This window comes from Cetorhinus maximus, chromosome 11 (genome assembly GCF_964194155.1).
Source record: "Cetorhinus maximus chromosome 11, sCetMax3.hap1.1, whole genome shotgun sequence".
NCBI lineage: Eukaryota > Metazoa > Chordata > Chondrichthyes > Lamniformes > Cetorhinidae > Cetorhinus > Cetorhinus maximus.
This window is the reverse complement of record NC_135889.1, coordinates 28,419,941-28,442,389: the sequence shown is the minus strand read 5'-3', so window position 1 is coordinate 28,442,389 and position 22,449 is coordinate 28,419,941. Positions and strand designations below refer to the sequence as shown.

The window sequence follows — 22,449 nt, the reverse complement described above, 5'->3', positions numbered from 1 at the left end:
AGTGAAGGGGTTGAGAGAGGAGGTGGGTGTTGAATGCTGTGTTTTTGGAAAATGTCACTGAGGGTCAGCACGTCGATGAGAAATAGGAGGCGACCAAGGATAGATCTTTGGGGACACCAGGGCCAGATTTTGTGTTGAATGAGTGGACACGTGCCCAACCCGAAATCATGTGAAACTGCAAGCGTCCTGACATCTTCGCGTTCACGCACGTTATTATGGTTGGCAGGCGTGTGTGGGAATCAGAAGCGTGCCAGCTGACAATTAAATGGGCAATTAAGCCCATTAACAAACCAATTGAACGAAATTTTATGTTGCCCGTATGATTCAGCACTAGTTGTACAGGCAACATGGGCAGGCGGCCAATCCATTTTTTCACATTACACATCCAACGGCGGGCCAAAATGGGACCAGAGCATTGGCAGTGTGAGTTGTTAGGAATTCAGATGAGAGTTTGCTGTTGCTTTATTACTGAGATTTCATACCTTTCCCTGTATTTTCTGCTCAAGTCTTTGCTTTGTTAGCTTTGTTTTGAGGACTCTTTTGTTTTTTCAACTCCCTTGGAGGATTTCTGCGGAGTGCAGCCTTCAGTGCATAAGACAGTGTCATCTGCACTTCAGCAGATGGGGACTGTGTACTCCGCTGGGGGGGACCTCCTTTGAAGAGAAAGAGAGGGGCAGAAGGGAGAAGAGGCCAGATGTCCGCAGGCAGCGTCCCAGGGAACAACCTGTGGGAGGCAAGGTGTAAGCACAGGGGGTGCAGGGCCAGCAGGGAGAGCAAGGCAGAAGGGACCACAGAAGATGCCACTATCTTGCAGCCAAAGTGTACAAGCAGTGATCCAGCTACCTCAACATGTCTGAGGAGCAGTGCCACAGGAGGTTCTGCCACCCTAGGGACACCGTTACATCAATATGTCAGATGATTGGTCCGGAAATCGCCTCCAACTGTGTGGGTGGGCACACTATGCCAGTGGCTCTAAAGGTCACAGTTGACAATATTAGAAATGCCGGTACCTATAAGAGTAAATCAAAACAAGATGCAGAATGAATTGAGAGCAGGTGATACTCAATGAAGCCTGTACTTAAGAGCTATGTTTTTGCCAAGTAGAGGGGATTTTGCTTCTGGACAGGCTAAGCATCCAGAAGGGAAGAGTGGAAACTGGTATTTGTACTTTATTTAACAATAAAACAGTTGTGATTCACAGAATGTCTTTTGCTGCCTGATTCAGTAAATGGATATCACCTATTAAACAACAGTAGCCTCAATTTTTTTGCATCTGGTTCTTTCCAGGGGTCATTGGGGAACTGCATGGAGTGGCCCAATCAGCTGTTCACAGTTGCATCAAGCTGGTCACTGGCACTCTTTTCAGATGGGCCATGACATTTATTCGTTACTGGATGGATGATGCCATCCAGGCTGAGTGAGCCAGAGGCTTTGCAGCTATTGTGTTCCCTTGCATCCAAGGTGCCATGGACTGCACTCATGTGACCATCAAGGTGCCAGTGGGTCATCCAGGTGCCTTGATGAACAGAAAGGACTTCCACTCCACGAACGTGCAGATAGTATATGACCACAAGACCCAGGTTCTGTAGGTCAGTGCCAGGTACGCTGGCAGTTCCCATGATGCATACATCCTGTGACACTCCCAGGTGCCAAGGCTCTTCATGGCTCCAGCTCAGCTGGATGGATGGCTGCTGGGTGACAAAGGATATTGCTTCAAAATGTGGCTCATGACACTTTGGCACCGAAGGACAGTGGCGGAAGAGAGGTACAATAGGAGTCATGTCTCCACCAGGGTGATGGTTGAGAGGAGCATTGGTCTGCTGAAGATGAGGTTCCGCTGCCTGGACCGATCAGGGGGTGCCCTGCAATATCCTCCAGAGCGCGTGTCGCTTATCATAGTTGTCTGCTGCTCTCTATACAATTTGGCACTGGCAAGGGGGGATCCACTGGAGGTTGAGGATAGCGATGCAGCTCCACAGGCCTCAGAGGAAGTCTCTACTGATGGTTCTGATGAGGATCCCAGGGAGGCACAGTGTGACAACATGGAGGCAGACGTGAGGAATCTTCCAGGAGGCAGGGACACCAGGGAGGTCTAGAGTCTATGCGCCTTCAGCTAGGCTGCCAAGGCATGGCTTCACTCTCATGGCAAGGACGCCACCTCCTTCACACACATTTCTGAGGAGGCAATCCCATCACCCCAATGTCGCTTCACAGCCTCTGTAATAAAGTTTGCTGCCCCTGCCATTTATCATAAGGTACTGATGAGGCCTGCACTATGGAAAACATGTAGGACACTCAGGGCATTGAAACAAAATCTTGATTTATATCTTTTCCAGACTTGCAAAAGAGAAACATAACATAATTTTGTGTTTACTGTCACACAAAAACAATACATAAAACTGATGAACTGAAAGAATTTCACTCCTGATAATCTCATCCTGCGCTCACAGTGCCTTAAACTTACACTTGCGAGCACTATGTCTTGTTGACTCTCTCCCTCATCGGCAGTACCACTGGAGGCAAATTGTTGACTCTGATGTCGTGTTGACCCTGATGACCTTGATGGGTGTCCTCTAGCCGGCGGGGCCTGAGCAGGCCCTGTATGGGAGGGTGCAACTAGCGACATTGCTGGGCACTCCTTAGTCATTGCGGCCTCATCAGGTGCCACAGTCATTAGCAGAGAGGTGGAGGAGCTGCCGCCCTGGTCCAGAGCGCCATGAGAGGAGCCCACAGAAATGACAGGCAGCTCGGCCGCCAGCGTGAAGCATGTCTGTACCTCCCTGCTCACCATTGATGGATGGGCACCCAGCAGAGAGACTTGGTGCCTCATCCATCTCTCACACTGGCAGTGACCACCTGAAGTCACTGCCAGTGTGTCAGAGTGCAGGTCCGACCGTGACCCCAGGAACCCTGATTTTGTTCCTGCAGTTGCTTCTCAATGGAACAGGCTGTGCACTCGGTGTTCAGGGTACACAGTGTTCAAGCTCCTCAAGGACTCCTCCATCACAGAGACTATGAAATGCAGACCCCCAGGGATACCTGCCAGATCTTCTTGTGCATCCTGCTGGACATCCAGCATCTGCCATCTGATGGACAACTCCCAAGGTTTATCATCTGCCTCGGACTCCGCATGGTCCTTGTCTCCAGCAGTCTTCCGACAGCTGGTACCCTGGGCACTCTCTGCTTCCACCAGCTCCTCATGCAAGTGTGCCGTGCCCTCCCTACAGTGCGCTACCATATGAGTCGACAAACTAATGCCCGCTGATATGCTTGTATCTGCATTGGTGCCTGGTAACGAGAGAAGGTGTGACGCTGGTGAATCTGTCTGTGGCTCCTCCTCAGGTGTCAAAAGAGGGTCCTTGGAGTGCCGGCAGCTTCTGGGGGATGGTTCATCTGAGGGAGGAAGACAACATGTCAGTATTATCAATCAGCACATATTGAATGTGCATGCTAGGCCGGCTGGTGAGACTATGAACAACCAGACAACTGCAGCATGGCGGATCATTGGGGACTATTGCTTAGAGCTTTTCATTTGCGATGCGATGACCCTACATTGTTTGTGATCTCTGCCAGTCTTGCATTTGTCCACTGAACTGTTACCTTCCTCCAACACTCCTGCCTCTTCATGACCTAAGGGCCTTGCTCCACACTGGCACTCTAACTCTATGGTGTCCATCTCAAATTTGGTCAGTATGCACAGGTTGGCCACCCCACCACCCGTCCGTATGCACTGCACAAAATTATGGCTTCTCTGCTTCTGTTTGGAAAGAAGTGCATTGATTAGTCCACCATACCAGCCTTGCACGCACCACCCCCTCCCCCACCCCTGGAGGATCAGGTTGAAGAGCCCTTCAGATTTACAAATCCCACCCTTGTATGCCCCCAAGGCAAGCGGCCACATATCCCAGCCTTGGCAGGCACCCGTATATGTGTCTTTTGTCACTCTGACCTAAATTTTGTACACATTGTGTGTACGTAATTAGCAGGCCCAAAGAACGTGATTTCACGTTGGCTGGCCAATTAAGGACCGGGCAGCATGAAACGCACCTCGCACTGGGCAAGAGCTGCCGGCAGGGGTGGGAGCGTGGCGGGCGCTGGGCCTGGCGGGAGATTTTAAAACAGCTGAGGCAACACCCTGCCAGGAGTTCCATAGAAGGCATGGGGAGCTGTCCAAATATAAGCTTAAGATATGGCATCAGCACTCGCTTGACACCCAGGCAGAGGGCAATGCAAGTGGGCACTCTGGCCCCCCATTTCTCGGTTGAGTGCCTGCGCACTCTTGTGGAATTAGTGAGTGCCAGGTGAGGCATCTTGATGCTGCGGGATGGCAAGAGGAGGCCACCTCACCAAACAAAGCAGAGGTGGCAGTCAAGGTCAGTGCACGACATGGTGCCCTGCGGCTGGATTCAGTGCTGGAAAAGGTTTAATGATCTTCTGCGCTCGGGAAGAGAGAGACTAATTTGGCAGAAGAATTCTTGAAGGGTGGCAGTCCTTCATGGCACTCAAGGGTGTAAGACTCAGAATAACAGAAGGCACATATACCTGTGCCTGTCAAGGCTGGGAGATCAGACCAGTAGCCCTGGGTGCATATAAGGGTGAGGTGTGCAAAAATGACGGGCACTTCAACCTGCTTCCCGATGCGTGGGTGGGGGGCTGCCATCCTGGTATGGTGTTGCAGGTAGTGGGTAGACTAATGAATGGACCTTTGTCCATACAGGAGAAGAGAAGCCATAATGCTGCTGAGCGCACAAGAATGGATGGAGGGGTGGCCAATCCGCTCATCCTGAGCAAATCCGAGATAAATGTCCTAGAACTCGAGTGCGAGTGCGCACCAAGGTTATCAGGTCATGGAGAAGCAGGCATCTCGGAGGAAAGTAAGAGTCCAGTGGACAGATGCTGGACAGATGGAGACTGCAAACAATGTAGGGTCCTCTCATCTCAATAGATAACTTCTAATCAAGAGTTCCCAGTGATCCAATGATGATAGCGCCATGAAGCTGCTTTTCATATTTTCACCAGGCCACCTAGCATGCACATTCAATGTATGATGATTGGTGCCACCGACATATTGTTTTCCTCCCTCAGGTACAACATCCTCCAGGGGCACCCAGGACCCTCAAATGGCACCTGAGGAGGAGCCACAGACAGATCCACCTGCATCACACCCTCTCTTGCTACCAGGCACCAGCTCAGATACAAGAACATCAGTGGGCTGTAGTTCATCAGCTCAGATGGCTGTGCACTGTGGGGAGGTCACGGCATGCTTGCATGAGGAGCTGGTGCAGGCAGAGAGTGCCCAGGATGCCAGCTGTCGGAGGACTGCTGGAGACTTGGTCGATGCTGAGTCTGAGGTAGATGATGAGCTTCTGAAGTCGTCCATTAGGTGATTAGGTTGGTTGTCCAGAGGGATGCACGGGAAGACCTAGTGGAAATCCCTGAAGATCTGTGTGCCACGGTCTCTGTTCTGGAGGAGTACTTGAGGAACTGGAGCACTGCGTTGACCCTAAACACCGAGCGCACAGCCTCCTCCATTGAGAGAGCGGTGACTCTCATGGAGAGGCAGCTCCAGGAACAGAATCAGGGGTTCCCGGGGTCACATTAGGACCTGCACTCCAATACACCGGCTGTGACCTCAGGAGGTCACTGCCAGTGTGAGAGATGGATGAGGCACCTAGTCTCTCTGATAGGTGCCCATCCATCAGTGGTGGGCAGGGAGGTTCAAATGTGCCTCTTGCCTCTTGTCTCTGTGGGCTCCTCTCAGGGCGCTCCAGATGAAAGTGGCCGCTCCTCATCCCCTCTGCCAGTAACTGTGGTATTTTTTAAGGCCACGACAACTGATGAGTGTCCAGCTATGTCACTGGTCGCACCCTCTCAGGCGGGGCCTGCTCAGGCGCTGCTGGCCAGAGGACGACCACCAATGTCATCAGGGCTGACATGACATTAGAGTCAGCAATCTGCCTCCAGTGGCGCTGCCAGTGAGGAGGGGCGGTGGGGGGACACCAAGACGGGGTTATCATGGGTGACATTCTTTCATTTCATCAGCATTATGTATTGTTCTTGTGTGACAGTAGCAACAAAATTATGTTATGTTCTTTGTGTGCAACTCTGGAAAAAATATAAACCAAGATTTTGTTTCAATAACCTGAGTGTCCTTCATGTTTTTCATAAGTGCAGGCCTCAGCAGTATCTTGTGATAAATGGCAGGGGCAGCAAACTTTATTACAGAAGTTGTGAGGTGACATTGTGGTGATGGGATTGCCTCCTCAGCAATGTATGTGAAGGAGGTGGCGCCCTTGCTATGATAGTGAAGCCATGCCTTGGCAGCCCAGCTGAAGGTGCGTAGACTCAAGGCCTCTCCTGGTGTCTGTGCCTCACTGAAGGTTCTTTAAGTCTGCCTCCTCGTCGCCGCCCTGTGCCTGCCCCTTCATCAGATCTGTCAGTAGAGTCTTCCTCTGAGGGCTTTGGAGCTCTGTCGCTGTCCTCATCCTCCAGTGTGTCCTCCGTTGCCAGTGCCAGATTGTGTGGAGCGCAGCAGACAATGATGATAAGTGACATGCGCTCTGGAGGATATTGGGAGGCACCCCCTGATCGGCCCAGGCAGCGGAACCTCATCTTCAGCAGACTAATGGTCCTGAACCACCGCTCTTGTGGAGGCATGACTCCTATTGTACCTCTCTTAAGGAGTGACACCATGAGCCACCATTTCAAGGGATATCCTTTGTCACCCAGCAGCCAAACATCTAGCCGAGCTGGAGTCACGAACAGCCTTGGCACCTGGGAGTGTCACAGGATGTATGCATCATGGGGACTGCCTGGGTACCTTGCACTGTCTTGCAGAATCTGGGTCTTGTGGTCGCATACTATATGCATGTTCATGGAGTGGTAACCCGTTCTGTTCATGAAGGTACCGGCTGACTCCCTGGTGACTCGATGGCCACAAGAGTGCAGTCTATGGCACACTGGATGCGGGGGAACCCAGAAATCACTGTGAAACCTCTGGCTCGCTCAGCCTGGCTGGCTTGGTCCATCCAGTAATGAATGAATGTGAGGACCTGTCTGAACAGAGCGTCAGTGATGAGCCTGACACAACTGTGGACAGCTGTTTGGAACACGCCACACAGATCCCTTACTGACCCCTGGAAAGAACTGGAAGCAAAAAAATTGAGGGCTGCTGTGACCTTCAGAGCCACTGGCATTGGCTGTCCACCCATACAGTTGGAGACAATCTCCAGACCAACCATCTGGCATACTGATGTCACAGTGTTCCTAGAGAGGCAGAGCCTTTTGCGGCACTGGACCTCAGACATATTGAGGTAGCTCGATTGCTGCCTGTACACTTTGGCGGCAGGATAGTGGCACCTTCTACGTCCCTTCCGTCTTGCCCTCCATGGTGGCTCTGCGCACCCTGTGCTAGTGCCTCTCCTCCCACAGGTCTCGCCCTGTGACGCTGCCTGTGGACACCTGGCCTCCTCTCAGTTCTGCCCCTCTCTTCCTCCTCAGAGGATGTCCCCCAGTGGAGTACACAATCCTCATCTGCTGAAATGCAGATAGCGCTGTCCCATTCACAGAAGCCTGCACTCAACAAAAATGCTTCAAGAGAGTTGACAAAACAGGAGTGTCCACAAGACAAAGCCAGCAAAGCAAAAATTTCAGCAGAAACCACAGGAAAAGGTTTGAAATCTCAACAAACATGCAGACAACTCTCACCTGAAATCCTAACCCACACAGACAATGCTCCACTCCCCTTATATCCCACGCTTGGAGGAGTAAAGTGAAAAAACGAGTTGGCAGTCTGCCCTTGTTGTCCATGAGATGAGAGCACAATCGCACAGGGCAACCTAAAATTTAATTCAATTAATTTGCTTAATTTTAATTGGCTTGAGTGACTGATTAATTGTCGGCAGGCATGCTACCAAGTCCCACGTCTCTGAATCTTACACCCCTGAGCGCCACGAAGCACCCTTCATGACATCTCTTCACAGTACCATGCCAACTTGGCACTCACCCTTGCCGAGCACAGAAGGTCATTGAACCTTTTGTGGCACTGGGTCTAGGAGCGACGCACAACGTCATGCCTGCTGACCTGGGCTGCCACCTCTGTCCAGGCCCTCTTTGTCAGGTGTGGTGGCCTCCTCTTGCCATCCCGGGCATGAGAATATCCCGCCAGGCACTCATTGCCTCCACTAGAGAACACAGGCACCCATCCAAGAAGCGGGGGGTGGCAGAGTACCAACCGGCATCGCCCTCCCGCCTGGCGTGCCCAGTGGGTGTTGAGGCCATAACTGCTGCAAATTTTTACAGTCTCTCCTGGACAGCTCTGTGAGGCTTCTCACCAACTCCTGGCAGTCTCCAGGGAGCTGACTCTGCTAATTTTAAATGCCCCGCTGGGTCCTCATTGGACCTGGCACCCAACACGCGCTTGTCCCTGCCGCCAGTGCTTCGCCAATGCCTGGGCACATTTCACGCTAGCCGGCCCCTTAATTGGCCAGTGTGAAATTGTGTTCAGGCTCCAACATTGGCCGCAAGCGGAAATAGTGGCTGCTTCTGGGCCCGTCAATCACACGCACCCGACAGGTGCAAAATTCAGGCCCAGAGGTAATTGTCCAGGATTGGAAAAAGAAGTCATTGAAAGGTAATTCCCTGGCTATGATTAAATAGATAAAAATGGAACCAGGAAAATGTAATCGCACCCACCTGGGCGTCGGAGAGGCATTGGAGGAGGTTGGTCTGGTCAACCATTTTGAAGGCTGCGGACAATTGAGAAGAAGAAGGAAGGATAGTTTAAATTTGTCACTGCCATATAGGGTGTCAGCTTTCAGTATGGTGGCAGTTGTGGAAACCTGATTGGAGGATTCAAAAATGAAGTTCTGGGAAAAATGGGAACGGATTTGGGAAGCAACAACACATTCAAGGACTTTGGAAAGGACAGGGACATTGGAGATGGGCCAATAGTTTGCTAGGATGGAGGGGTTTAGGGGTTTTTCTGAGGAGAGAGATGATCGCAAATTTGAAAGAGAGGGGACAGTACCTGAGGAGAAAGAACCATTAACAATGTCAGCTAACATGAGAGCCAGGAAGGGGAGTTTGGGAGGTCAGTAGTTTAGTGGGAATAGGGTTGAGGGATCAGGAGTTGCATTTCATAGACAAGATAAGCTCAGAGAGGGCATGAGGGAATAAAGGAGTGAAACTAGAGAATGGTTCAATTTCAGGACTAGGGCAGAGGGGAACCTTAAGGGGAAGATTGGCCCAGTGGGCTAGGAAGTGGCAGAGGCAGCTGATCAGATGATTTCAATCTTAATTAGAAGGAAGTCTATAAGCTCCTTGCACTTGCTGTTGGAGGTGAGGATGCAGGAGACAGGGAAGAAGAGTTTCAGAAGATGATTTACAGTGGTGCAAAGAAGCCGGGAATTACCTTTGCATTCTGGAATATCCTGGAATAGTGAACAGTTTTGGTAGATGAGAGCAGGGCTTGATAGATCTTTATGTAGTTGAGTCAGATATGATGATGAATAACTAAATCTGTTGTTCACCGTATCCAATAAGTCTGTGTGCCTTGGACTTAAGAGGGTGAAGATGAGAGCCGTACCAGGAGGAATGACCAAGATGAGGGACTAGACCTTTGAAGGCGAAGGTGAGGCTGTGGTTAAGCAAATGGTTAACTGCAAAAATATTTTGTTAAAAGGAGGACCAAAGGATAGGGTGAGTGAGAACATAAGAATATAAAAGATGGGTATAGGAGTAGGCCCATTTGGGCCTGGTTTGCCAATCAATAAGATGTCTAATCATCCATCTCAACTCTACCTTCCCACATTCTCCCCATAATCCCACAAATTCCTTAATACACAAGCATCTACTGATATCTCTCTTAAATATACACAATGATTGAGCATCCACAGTTCCCTGGAAGAGAGTTCCAAAGATTCACAAGCCTTTAAATGAAGAAATTTCTCCACAATCTCCAACATACTGGAGCTGTGACATGCTGGCTATACTAACTATATTGCCCTGTTATAATTAATTGTTTAATTAGTCTATGTATTCAATCAATTTGCTTATAGTTTTTAATCTTTTTATTCAATTATTTGATCTAGTTTAAGTTCTACGCAGATGAAATTAAATATTTCCTTCCCCCTCGCCGCCAACTTATCAATTGCATCAAATGCCCAAGTGTTACGCTCTGTGAGCGAGGTCATTTGCCCTTCAAACACTCTGTGCCAACCTTCCAAAGCTACAGTGGCTGAGGTGAAAATGGTATTACATAACCTGAGTTGAGTTTTTCAAATTAAAGATTTCAACTCACTGTCTATTGTTTCCTCAAACATTTAAAATATTTTAAAAGCAAAATATTGCGGATGCTGGAAATCTGAAACAAAAACAAAAATAGCTGGAAAAACTCAGCAGGTCTGACAGCATCTGCGGAGAGGAATACAGTTAACGTTTCGTGACTTCATCAGAACTAAGGAGAACTATTTAAAATATGTTTCTTAATAAACATCTTAATTTATCAATGTGACTATTTACATTTATTTAATCTTGAATTTCTGCAGCCAGGAAGAGAGATATTGTTTTCCTAATCGATGGTTCGCCTGGAATGGGAAGATCATTTCTTCAAATCCGCAATTTTCTTACGAAAGTAATTCAGGAGCTCGATATTGGACCTGACAAAAATCAAATTGCTGTGGTACAATACAGTTCAAACCCAAGACTTGAATTTGGTCTCAATAGTCATTCAACAAAAAATGAGGTTTTGGATGCAATAAAAAAGCTGAGATTGAAAACAGGAAGACCCCTCAACACTGGTGCTGCACTGGACTATGTCACAAGGAATGTCTTCACTCCATCTGCAGGGGGCAGGAGCGAAGCTGGAGCTTCACAAATCCTGGTGCTTATCACTGCTGGGAAATCCAGAGATGATGTTGGACAGGCAGCAGATGCAGTGAAACAGGCTGGGATAGTGCCCATTGCTATCGGGGCCAAGAGTGCAGATATGTCGGAGCTACAACAGATAGTGTCTAATCCTGATTCTGTTTTGAAACTGGGAGATTTCCAGGAATTGCAAACTATTCAACAAGAACTACTCTCTAAAGTTAGAGCAGTGTTTGTGATTGAAGAACCAATACCTCCTACTGAAGGTAAAAGCCTTTGCTAAATTTACTTGCACAATGAGAACAAAACCAGTACACACAGATTTAAAATGCGATTATAGATTAGAAAGTGTTTCCCAGAGCAGTAGATATTGGCAACTGATCCCAGTATTTGAGGCTGATTCACTTCACTACTTCAAATCAAAGATGATAAGTATCTCTATGAAAACAGAACAGGTTATAAGGATAGATAGAAGGGGCAGTTTTTGACCTGCACTTCTGAGTGGGAGCCTGGCACAGAGTAGATATTGGAAATTCAGTCATGCACTTTGCTTGTTTTTCAATTGTTAATTTTAGTAGATGCATAATCATGCACGGACTGCCCCACATCTGCTCACCAAGATGGTGTGCTTCCCCACTGGAAACACATCAATAGCCTGACATTATGAGAGGGAAGAGTTTCAGGTGAAAATCTCTGACTTCAGGTTTCCCTGCATGCTGTGGAGTTTTAACCCCAATGTGTGTGTTTTGTCATTAATGGGTTCCCCATCTGGAAATCAGCCAGGCAAACCAGCTTGCAGTTAGGTGAGGAGCTTTCCGGGATATTCCAGAGCAGGCCACAGGAGCAGATAGGTCCGATCAACAACCTAGGCGAGGGGTCTTATTCCTGAGAGAAGCTGGTGGGAGAGGCACAAAGGAGTAAGTACCATCTTTTGGTGGGTGCACCCAATGGGCATAGGGTCCCCAAAAGAAGGTACTCTCCCTTCCTCCCTGCCTTTAGCCCATGCAGTGAAACCTGCAAAGCTGATCACGCTCCCCAGCCACATGTATTATAGCTGCAGAGGCGGAATGAGGTCCCTAAACCAGTACCTTCTTTTGGGGAACCCTTTGCCCACTGGGCGCACTCCCCAAAAGATGGTGCTCACCCCTTTGTTCCTCTTCCTCCAGCCTCTCTCAGGAATGAGATCCCTCGCCCAGGTTGTTGAGCAGACCTGCCTGCTCCTGTTGCCTGCTCTGGAATATTCCAGAATGCTCCCCACCTAACTGCAAGCTGACTCTAACTCTAACCCAGGGCTGTCTGGGGGTGGTCTGATCTCTGACCTGGGGAGTGGTCTGATCTCTGACCCGGGGGGTTGGTCTGATCTCTGATCAGGGGGGTGGTCTGATATCTGACGTGGAGGGTGGTATGATCTCTGACCTGGGGGTGGTCTGAACTCTGATCAGCTGGGTGGTCTGATCTCTGACCCAGGGATTGGTCTGATCTCTGACCCGGGGGTGGTCTGATCTCTGACCCAGGGATTGGTCTGATCTCTGACCTGGGGGTGGTCTGAACTCTGACCCGGGGGGTGGTCTGATCTCTGACCCAGGGATTGGTCTGATCTCTGACCCAGGGATTGGTCTGATCTCTGACCCGGGGGTGGTCTGATCTCTGACCCGGGGGTGGTCTGATCTCTGACCCGGGGGTGGTCTGATCTCTGACCCGGGGGTGGTCTGATCTCTGACCTGGGGCTGGTCTGATCTCTGATGAGCTGGGTGGTCTGATCTCTGACCCGGGGGGGTGATCTGATCTCTGATCAGGGGGGTGGTCTGAACTCTGACCCGGGGGTTGGTCTGATCTCTGATCAGGGGGGTGGTCTGAACTCTGACCCGGGGGTTGGTCTGATCTCTGATCAGGGGGGTGGTCTGAACTCTGACCCGGCGGTGGTCTGATCTCTGACCCGGGGGTGGTCTGATCTCTGACCCGGAGGTGGTCTGATCTCTGACCTGGGGCTGGTCTGATCTCTGACCTGGGGGTGGTCTGATCTCTGACCCAGGGGTTGGTCTGATCTCTGATCAGAGGGGTGGCCTGAACTCTGATCAGCGGGATGGTCTGATCTCTGACCAGGGGGGTGGTCTGATCTCTGACCTGCGGGGTGGTCTGATCTCTTACCTGCGGGGTGGTCAGATCTCTGACCCTGGGTAGTCTGACCTTTGACCCTGTACGGCTGGCTGGGGCATGTTGGGGGGATCTGATGCCCAACCCCTGATTGGGCTGGGGAAGAGGTGTCTAACTCTGAATTTTTTTTTAGGTTGGGGGGATCTGATGGGGGCATCAATGGGAAGTTTCAAGGGTCAGGGAAAAGAACTCATGTGACCAGCTGTAAAACTGCAAATCAGCTTAAATCAGAGGCTGACAGCCTCATTAAAATATTTAAGTTGTCAACCTGTCTTCTGGCTGTGACTTGTCTGACTATCCTAATTGTCCCAGACTGGGGCAATTTGATGGTGAGTTAGGGCCAGGGTTCGGATTTTTAAAATGTTACTATCTGTCCTGTTCCACCCCCCTGGATTTTGCCTATTAATTTTTAGTCCAATATCTTTATAAACCCCTGAGGATATATACTCAGGTTCTCTGTTGCTGGAGTGGGCTAAAGCTGGAAGGGCTTGTTGTGTAGGTCAGGCATGAATGAAGTTATGAAAATGGATGAATATTCTGAAATGTTGGTTCTCTTTTGCAAGGAATAATGTATTTATGAAGGACTTTCTCTCGAGTGTTTAAATGGAATAGAACCCATGTTAGTAAATATACATAAGCTGGAATTTTATACAGCCCCAGGCGTGGGCTGGCAAACATGGGGGTGGTGGGGCTAAACTTCGGTGCCATGGCAGTGGCACTGTGCCCATTGCCTACCACCTCTGCCTGCCCAGTGGGCATTTTACCTGTCGTCAGGCAGCCCGCTCGCCCGTGGGCCAATTGAGTGGGAGGCCAGTGCCAAGTTTCCAGAGCGCCAGGGAAACCTGGATCGGGCCAGGGGTGGGGTGGAGGGGCATACCTCTTGGTTGAACACCCTGTGCCCATCAGGACCCCTCCAAGATATTTCTCCTCTGTGTTTCTCTTGAAAGTAATCAATCTGCCAATGCTTTGTCACCGGGGCACATAGCTAAGTGTCACTGGCAAGTTTTATAATATTAAAGAGATATTGTCTTACAGGTAATTTGTGAATAATGTACACAAATAATACATTACACTGTTAATTTCTAACACCTTCCAGGTCTGATAAAAGATCACAGACTTCAAACATTCAGTGGAATCATCCCAGATTTGCACTAAGTGCGGTAGCGCACAGGTAAAACGTAGTTTTAACCTCCAGCTGCAATGGCAGCTTTTCACGCTGTATCAATCCTATCCCACCTCATTAATCACACATTCCCGGGAAACAGGCCAGACTGCAGTCAAATATTCATAGATGCAATGTGAGGGTCTATGGTGTCTCCTCACTGCATGTCGTCATCATCCTCCACATATCTAGCAGCCACGAGGGCCTCCCAAGCATGCTGCCTTGTCTGGCCAGTGTGAGAGCTTCATTGCTGTCATCCTCGCTTTCGAGGACCTCCTCACCCTCATCCCCGTCAATGTCCTCCTTGGAGGAGGAGACATCCAGCTCCTCCATCTCCTCGGCCAGCTCCTCTCACCATTGCAGCCCCAGGTTGTGAAGGGCACAGCAGGTGTCGACGATGTTTGACAACCTCTGTGGGCTATATTGCAGGGATCCACCACACCAGTCCAGGCACAGGAACCTCATTTTCAGCATCCTGATAGTTTGCTCCACCAAGGTGCGAGTTGTAGCATAAGCATCATTGCGCCTTCGCTCTGCTGCAGTCTGAGGCCGCTGCACGGGTGTCATCAGCCACATCCTCTGCGGGTAGCCCTTATCACCGAGGAGCCATCCCTGCAGCCTCTGTGAACCCTGGAAGACTTCAGGGATTTGAGACTGACTGAGAATGTAGGAGTCGGGGACACTCCCTGAGAACCATGCGCAGACCTGAAGGTTTGTGGTAGTCGCACACCAGCTGAACATTCAGTGAGTGGAAGGCCTTGCGGTTGACATAGTTGACCACTTGTTGCGACGGAGATAGCACCCTGCACCTGTGCGAAACTTGAGATCTGGGCAAATACCAAAATACCAGTGCTCTTGCATCCTGGCTTTCCTGATCCTGGGCAAAATGCAGAGTTGTGTACATTTGCAAAGATGGCGTCCATGACCTCATGGATGCATTTGTGGGTGGAGGCTTACGATACTCCACAGAGGTTACATGTGGAGCCCTGGCGTAAAATGTTGAGCGCCGCAGTCACTTTCATGGCCATGGGCAGTGGATAGCATCTATGTCCCCATGGCGCCAAATCCTGTAGCAGGTGGAACATGTGACCAACCAGTTCCCGAGACATGTACAGTCTTTCGCTACACTGGTTCTTGGTCATTTGCAGGAATGAAAGGCAGGCATCTATAGATCCTGGGTCAAGGTAGGCGCTGACCAGCGACAGCTCACTGTGGCTCTTCAGTGGAGTGTGTGGGAGCCCTCGCAGTCCTTTCCTGAGGGTGCTGATCCTCCCTCTGCCCAGCCAGGTGCCTCCATCACTCTCTTCTCCTTTGTCTCTGCTCTCCGTAAGCTATGAGGCACTCAGTTAGTCACCAGACTTCCAGCTGCTGATGTCCTCTTCCTGCAGGATGAAAGAGAGACATGTGTGGGTTAGCTTGGGTGCTCTAAGAACCTCTCTTGATTAAGTCTGAAGGCTCCTTAACGCATCCTGGAGAGTGCTGGCCACCCTTGGATGGCCAGAGTTTGGTGTTCTGCATGGCTGCCCAAGACCCCACCCTCCTCTGCCCCACTGCACCTGACCGATTGGTGGCAGCTTTGCTCCATTGGACTGCATGCTGTACTCTCAGCTCAGGTGCAGGCATTCTCCTAACCTACACTGCAAGGCTGTGCTGTTAGCTTGAAACATGGGGGAGACTGGCCCAAACTGGAAAGATGACATTGCGAGGTGTTGTGAGCGCTCCACCAGTGACTGCTCCATGGCCAGCTATAGCAAGGAGATTGTACAACGTGCCTAGTCAGCCAACTGCTCTGCAGTCTACTAAAATGCTCATTAGTTTGCAGTCTGTGCCCCAGGGGTGAAAAGCTTTGGAGCAGTTGGTGGCACTTTCATGCCTCTGCGCTACTTGAGTGGGCAGATAAGCTAGAGGCCTGACCCAAAGCTTGTCAATGTGGCTGTGTCTGAACTGTCTCAGCTGCAGGGGAATGGTCACTTTATACAAAGTTTCCCTAATGCGTGGCCACTTTCCTCCCCCCTCCACCCTGCATATGCTTGTGCACTACCATCAACCGCAGTGCAGCCCTTGCCCCCTTCCCCAAGTCGCCTCAATCAGAGGGCAGCCCTTGTTGTCTCCCCCAAGACCCCTCAACCACAGGGGAGCCCTTGCTGCTCTGTCCTCACCAAGCTGCCTCAAACACAATGCAGCCCTTGGCTCCCCAAGTCACCTCAACCGCAAGGAAGCCCTTATCCCAGCATCTTGCCCCAACACCGCACTGTCAGCCAACGGGAAAAAAGCGACTTGCCTGTACCCCTGCCCGAATGCGCAGCGCTTCTTCCTTGAAGTCCAATAGGCGACCCTCACGAGCGCTGTGCATTGTTACTGTGCAGTCACCTCTGAGTTCCCCTCGAAGTGTAGCTTGACAGGTGCATGCCTCGTATATGCTGAAACAAGTCGGCGTGCAATCATGCTGACGTACTCGGATGATCCAGCATAGGGGGATGATTCCGGTGAGCAGGGCTTATAGTGGAATGCAGATGTATTACAATGAAGTCCCCGATGTCCGACGATGGGAACCACAGCCCGCCATTGATGGGCAGAGCGGACGATTGAAAATTTGTTTCACGATGTCGTGAAACTGATTTTTGGCCTTCACACTATATTGTCCGCTCACGCCACTAAACATGTCCACTGCCAATGGGAGCAGGTGTGGGACAGAGTCGGACCCACCACCCTCAGGTGCACATTGGTGGCAACCACATGGGCTGCTGCTGTGTCGAGGTGGGCCTTTTAAACAGCCCACCTCAGTGAGCTCTCTAGGCCTGACTCCTCACCTCTACTCACTCCCCATGCCCTTACATACTGACTCATTCCCTTTGCCCATCCCCATGGATACTTATAGACCCTATGCCAGCTTAGTGCCAACTCATGCCCCCACAAATACCCCCTTTGCCCTTATATCCTCCAAGCTAACTCACACATTATCCATCATGGGCAGACCTAAAGAGCCATGCTGAGATGAAATAAAGTTCTAAGTATTTAATACTATATATATTCATTATATAAAACAACACTCTCATTCATGAAAGCCCATTCAATATATATAAATTCCCTCAAGTACTTAATGCCTTAAAAAATAAACAGTTGCATCCATAACCCCACATAAAAGACAGCTAATCCTTTAATAACCTCCTCATAATCAAACTATGAACTTAAAGCTCCCATTTGTGATAATGATAAGTTGTGGAAACAGTCAAACAATAATAATGCTTTAATGATAGTACTTACAGTTATTTCAACAGATGGCTATTGAAGCTGCAAGCACAGATTTTTTTCAACTGACAGATAAAGGCAGGCTGTTTCGTAATGAGTTCAAACGGCCCTGCTGAGTTTGGGTTTCTGCCAGGCGAGAGTTACATCCTGCCCCTGTTTCCCTACCGGTGAAAGTCGGAAACGGGGGCTGGACTTCTAGATCTGCATTCCCAGCACCATTTTGGATAAGTCGTGGAGCTTCTATGACTCCGAGAAAATTTAGGCCTTGATATTTAATAACTTTGAGGGCTTTTCAGCGTAACAAAAAGCTGAACTGATCTTAACACATAATAGACCAGACTTTCTACCAAGAAATTCTAGGTGCATTTGGCTGCCTGCCAGAAACCTTGCACACAATGTTGCAGTGTGTGAACAAGTCCAGCTCCAACTTGTTTTATGGCTTTGTATAAAACATGGAGATTATTCTGTCCAATATTAGCAACACAGTGGCACCCACCATGATGGAGCTTCCATTGCCAAAACTGATAGCTTCTATGGTAGTTCACACTGCTGAATATTGAGATTTCTGGATTTGCAGAAGGCATGTAATAAGGTTTCAGACAAGAAATGTAGAGAAGCTAGTATCACTGCTTGAGAGTCCAGAACATGAGGCACAATTTTAAAATTAGACCTAGAATATTCAGAAGTAAAATTATACATAGTGCTCTAGAAATCTGGAGTTGTCTCCGTAAATGTCAATGGATGCTGTGTGAATTAACATTTTCAAACGGAGGTTGACAGTTTAACAAGGGTATCAAAGGATACGGATTAACGGCAGGTTAGTGTTCCTAATGGAATGGCAGAATGGATTTGAAGGTCTGAATGGCCTTTTCCTGTTCCTAATAGCTTAAAGAGTGAGGCATATCATGCGTTCGGCACCAGCTCAGGAGGAACAGGATGGTAGTGTAGTGGGAAGCCCATTTTATTGAATTGAGTCAACATATATTCTTATCATTGAAACAGACCACCGGTGGAAGTGGCAATTTTTCTGATTTAATACAACTTCCATGAGTTTTATATAACCTAGTATGTATTTGTATGTGCATTTTTTCTAGTTACACCTGAAGCCATGAACAAGAGAGATATTGTGTTCCTGATTGATGAATCAGATTATATTGGAAATTCAAATCTACCACCTGTCCGTGACTTTATCATAAAAATAATTGAGAACCTCGATATTGGAAGTGACAGAGTGCGAGTTGGGTTGGTACTGTACAGTGATATTGCAGAAACTGAGTTTTATCTAAACACCAACTCGAGAAAGGATGAACTTCTGACTCTCCTGAGACTGCTCAGATTTAAAGGTGGCACAACGCTTAACACTGGCAAAGCATTGGACTTTGTCCTCAGACACCACTTCACCAGATCTGCAGGCAGCAGAAGGGAGGAAGGTGTTCCCCAGATTTTAGTGCTCATCACTGGTGGGAGGTCTGGAGATGATATCAAAGCATCTGCTGTTGCACTGAAGCAGGCTGCTATAATAACCTTTACTATTGGAGCCAGGAATGCAGATCCAGCACAACTAAAAGAGATGGCATTTGAACCCAGTTTGGCCTTCAATGTAAGGCATTTCTACTCTCTATCGAACCTACAGCAACAGGTAATGACATCATTACAAAGGCTGCGTGTTCAATCGGTACCTATTGAAGAGGCAACAGTTCCTATCGATGGGCCACTGGTTACCAGTACCAAAGGTATTTGAATTGTGGTTAATTTGAATCTTATTGCATTAGTCATGGTATACATATACTTAAATATATTCTCCTGCCTGATATTTTATTGCCATCCACCAAAAAGACTTTTGATTATTACTAAGGCATCTCCAAGTCTGTGACATAAACCAAGATTGAAACCGAGATTGGAAGGACTATCAGGCAAGATAGCTAGTTCTGTCGGAGAGTGAGAACCTCAGGATTGTATGATAGGGAAGACCAAGACTAATGGTAGAAAGTCCAGGAAACAACAGGTAGGGGATGTGCCAAAAGGTGTTATAGGGTTGACACAGATTTTATTTATCTGATTTTGTACATTATTGGACTGACTGTGAACATTGTGTGCCAAATCGCATCATCGTTATCATCAATGAGAACAATTTCTATTTAAGGAGTATCTTTAAGGTAGGAGCTGCCTTAAGGTGCTTCAGAACAGAAAAAGAGCAGAAATTGTAGTTAAGGTGGAGCAGTGTGAAACGTTGGATGGGATTAACATAGTGAGAGAGGAAAGTAGATATATCACCAGGTCCAAATGATAGATTTCTGCGTTGTTAAAAGAAACAAGGTAGGAAATAGCTGAGGCTCTGACCAGCATTTTCCAATTTCCTCTGGCTATCGGTGTGGCACCAGAGGACTGGAGGTCTGATAACATACCATTGTTTGTAGAGGGAGAAAGAGATAGGCTGAGTGATTGCAGGCCGGTCAGCCTAATCTGAATGATGGGCAAATTATTGGGAAAAATTCTGAGGGAAAGGATTAATTGTCAATTAAAAAGGCACGGATTAATCAAATACACTCAACATGGATTTTTTAATGGAAACTTGTGTCTGACTAACTTGATTAAATTTTGGAGGAGGTAACAAGAAGGGTCAATGTGGATAGTGCATTTGTTGTTGTCGACATGGATTTTAGCAAGGCTTATTTGACAAGGCCCCACATGGCAGATTGGCCAGAAAAGTAAAAGCCCATGGGATCCAAGGACAAGTGACAAGTTGGATCCAAATTTGGCTCAGGGGCTAGAAGCAAAGAATAATAATGGTCGATGGATGTCTTTGTGAGTTTTAGGAGTTTTTTGACTGGAAGATTCTTTCCAGTGGGGATCTACAAGACTTTGTATCGGATCCCTTTGTTTTCATGTTTTTAATTACACTTAAATGTAGGGAGTATGATTAAGAATTTGCAGATGATACAAAAATTGACCACGTTGTTGATAATGAAGAGGAAAGCTGTAAACCTCAGGAAGGTATCAATGGACTAGCCATGTGGGCCGAACAGTGGCAAATAGAGTTCGGTCCAGAGAAGTGTGAGGTAATGCATTTGGGGAAAGCTAATATTGCAAGGAAAAACATAATAAATTTTAGGATTCTGAGAAATGTAAAGGAACAGAGGATCCTGGAGTGTATGACCATAGATCCCTGAAAATGAGTAGATAGGATGGTTACAAAGGCATACGAGATACTTGCCTTTATTAGATGAGGCATAGGATATAAGGGCAGGGAGGTTATCCTGGAAGTGTAAAAAAAAAGTTATGTCACAGTTGGATTACTGCATACAGTCCTGGTCTTCACATTACAGGAAGGTTGCGATCGTATGAGAGCACAACCAAAAGAGCAAAGTACCATGACTTAAAGAATAGTTGAACACATAGGTTTTGAACAGGTTTTTAAAAGGTGTAAGAGGAGAAACAAGGTAGAATGACTTAGGGATGGATTTCCATAGAGAATTGGCTGAAACCTCTGTCATCAATGGTGCACAAGGGATGCACTAGAAGCTAGAGTTTGAGACCAAAGTGTTAGAATGTAGGAGTAGCTAAGCTTGTAGACATAAAGTGGAATGAGGATGAGGAGGGAACTGTAAATGAGGTAATGGATATTAAATTCAATTCAATGAGACAGAAAAAAAAGTTGAATCAATGATAGTGCTTTACACATTCTCTTGAGTGTTCTAAAGTGCTTCATAGACATTGAACTACTTTGAAGTGTATTCACTTATAATGTGGGGAAACACAGCAGCCAATTTGCACACGCACAGCAGGGTCTCCAAACAGCAGGAAGGCGATTATCAAGATGATCTGTTTTTCCTAATGTTAGTTGAAGGATAAATGCTGGCCAGAATGAAAATCTCCCCTACTATTTTTCAAATAGCACCATGGGCTCTTTTACATCCTGAGAGGACAGATAGACTCATTTATAGTCTCAACTGAAAGATTGTATACTCAAGTTTTGGAGTGGGTCTAGAACTCCCAGCATTCTGACAGAGATAAGAGTGTGACTATTGTATCAAAACTACACTTAAGGGATGTAAGTTGATGAGGACAGGGGCCAGCAAACATTAGGAAAGGCGGTGGCTGGTGTGAGAAGCCCAGAAAAGAAACAAAGAAAGAAATTTATCATCAAATGTTAGTCTGTTTCTTAGTAATACTAGCATTACTCGTGATGAATCTTGTTTTCCTGCTCTTTGGATGAAGTCGTCCCAGATTCGCATTAAGTGTGGTAGGTGGGTAATTTTACCCGCCGGCTGCAATGGCGGCTTTTCACGCCATAGCATCCCAAACCTGCCTCATTAATTATGCATTCCTGGAAAAAACACTGTTCCATTGCGGGCGGGCTCTCATTCGCCTGCCACACCATCAACATGCTGCTTCATCATGCCGGCCGCCACATTTAAAGTGCAGCCACATACACACCTCTCAGTACTTCCAGCCCAGGAGTGCCACATGGAAGACAGGATGAAAGAAAGACAAAAAGACTGCAGCCCCCTTCTTCAGTGACGCGTCCCTTGAGCACCTTTTGAACGCAGTGGAGGCTCGCCGTGATAATCCGGCATGGGAGGCGGTGGCAGCAGTGGTTAGTGCCAATCCCCTGCCAAAGAGGACAGCCACTCAGTGCCACTAAAGGATGAATGGTCTCTTCCGTTCCGCCAAGGGAACTCACTCATTTCATCACTCTTAACTCACACACTCACAAACTCATCACACCATCCACAGGGATCTCGCACCTCAAAGGACAACACCACTAACGCTCACACACATCTTCCCATCTCCATCAGGCTCATACCCTCTCGAGCTCGTTTCCTTATCCTGTCCACAGCTTCGCTCACTGCACAAACATTCCATGCAGTGCCATGTGTCCTACTCACACTCTCTCCATCTGTTTCCACACAGGAGAAGCCTGCTCACATCAAGGCCCCAGACCAGGGGGAGGAGGGGGGGGGGGGGGGGTGGGTGGCGGCGGTGGAGTGGCCCACATTAGGCCCCTCACTCACTTT

The 22,449-nt window shown here is 48.3% G+C and overlaps 1 protein-coding gene across 9 annotated transcripts in view; it reads left to right on the top strand.

Annotated features, from left to right (window-relative positions):
* LOC144686458 (collagen alpha-3(VI) chain-like) overlaps window positions 1-22,449 on the top strand; it is a 243,199-nt gene that overhangs the window by 51,681 nt on the left and 169,069 nt on the right. For 7 of the 9 annotated variants that reach the window (XM_078551703.1, XM_078551702.1, XM_078551699.1 and 4 more), the window contains exons 3-4: window positions 10,548-11,132; window positions 18,526-19,164. The exons of 1 other annotated variant lie outside the window; for it this stretch is intronic. In XM_078551703.1, coding sequence (XP_078407829.1) covers window positions 10,548-11,132; window positions 18,526-19,164 — 1,224 coding nt within the window. The remainder of the gene's footprint in view (window positions 1-10,547; window positions 11,133-18,525; window positions 19,165-22,449) is intronic. One more of the 9 variants, XM_078551700.1, reaches the window with a different exon arrangement.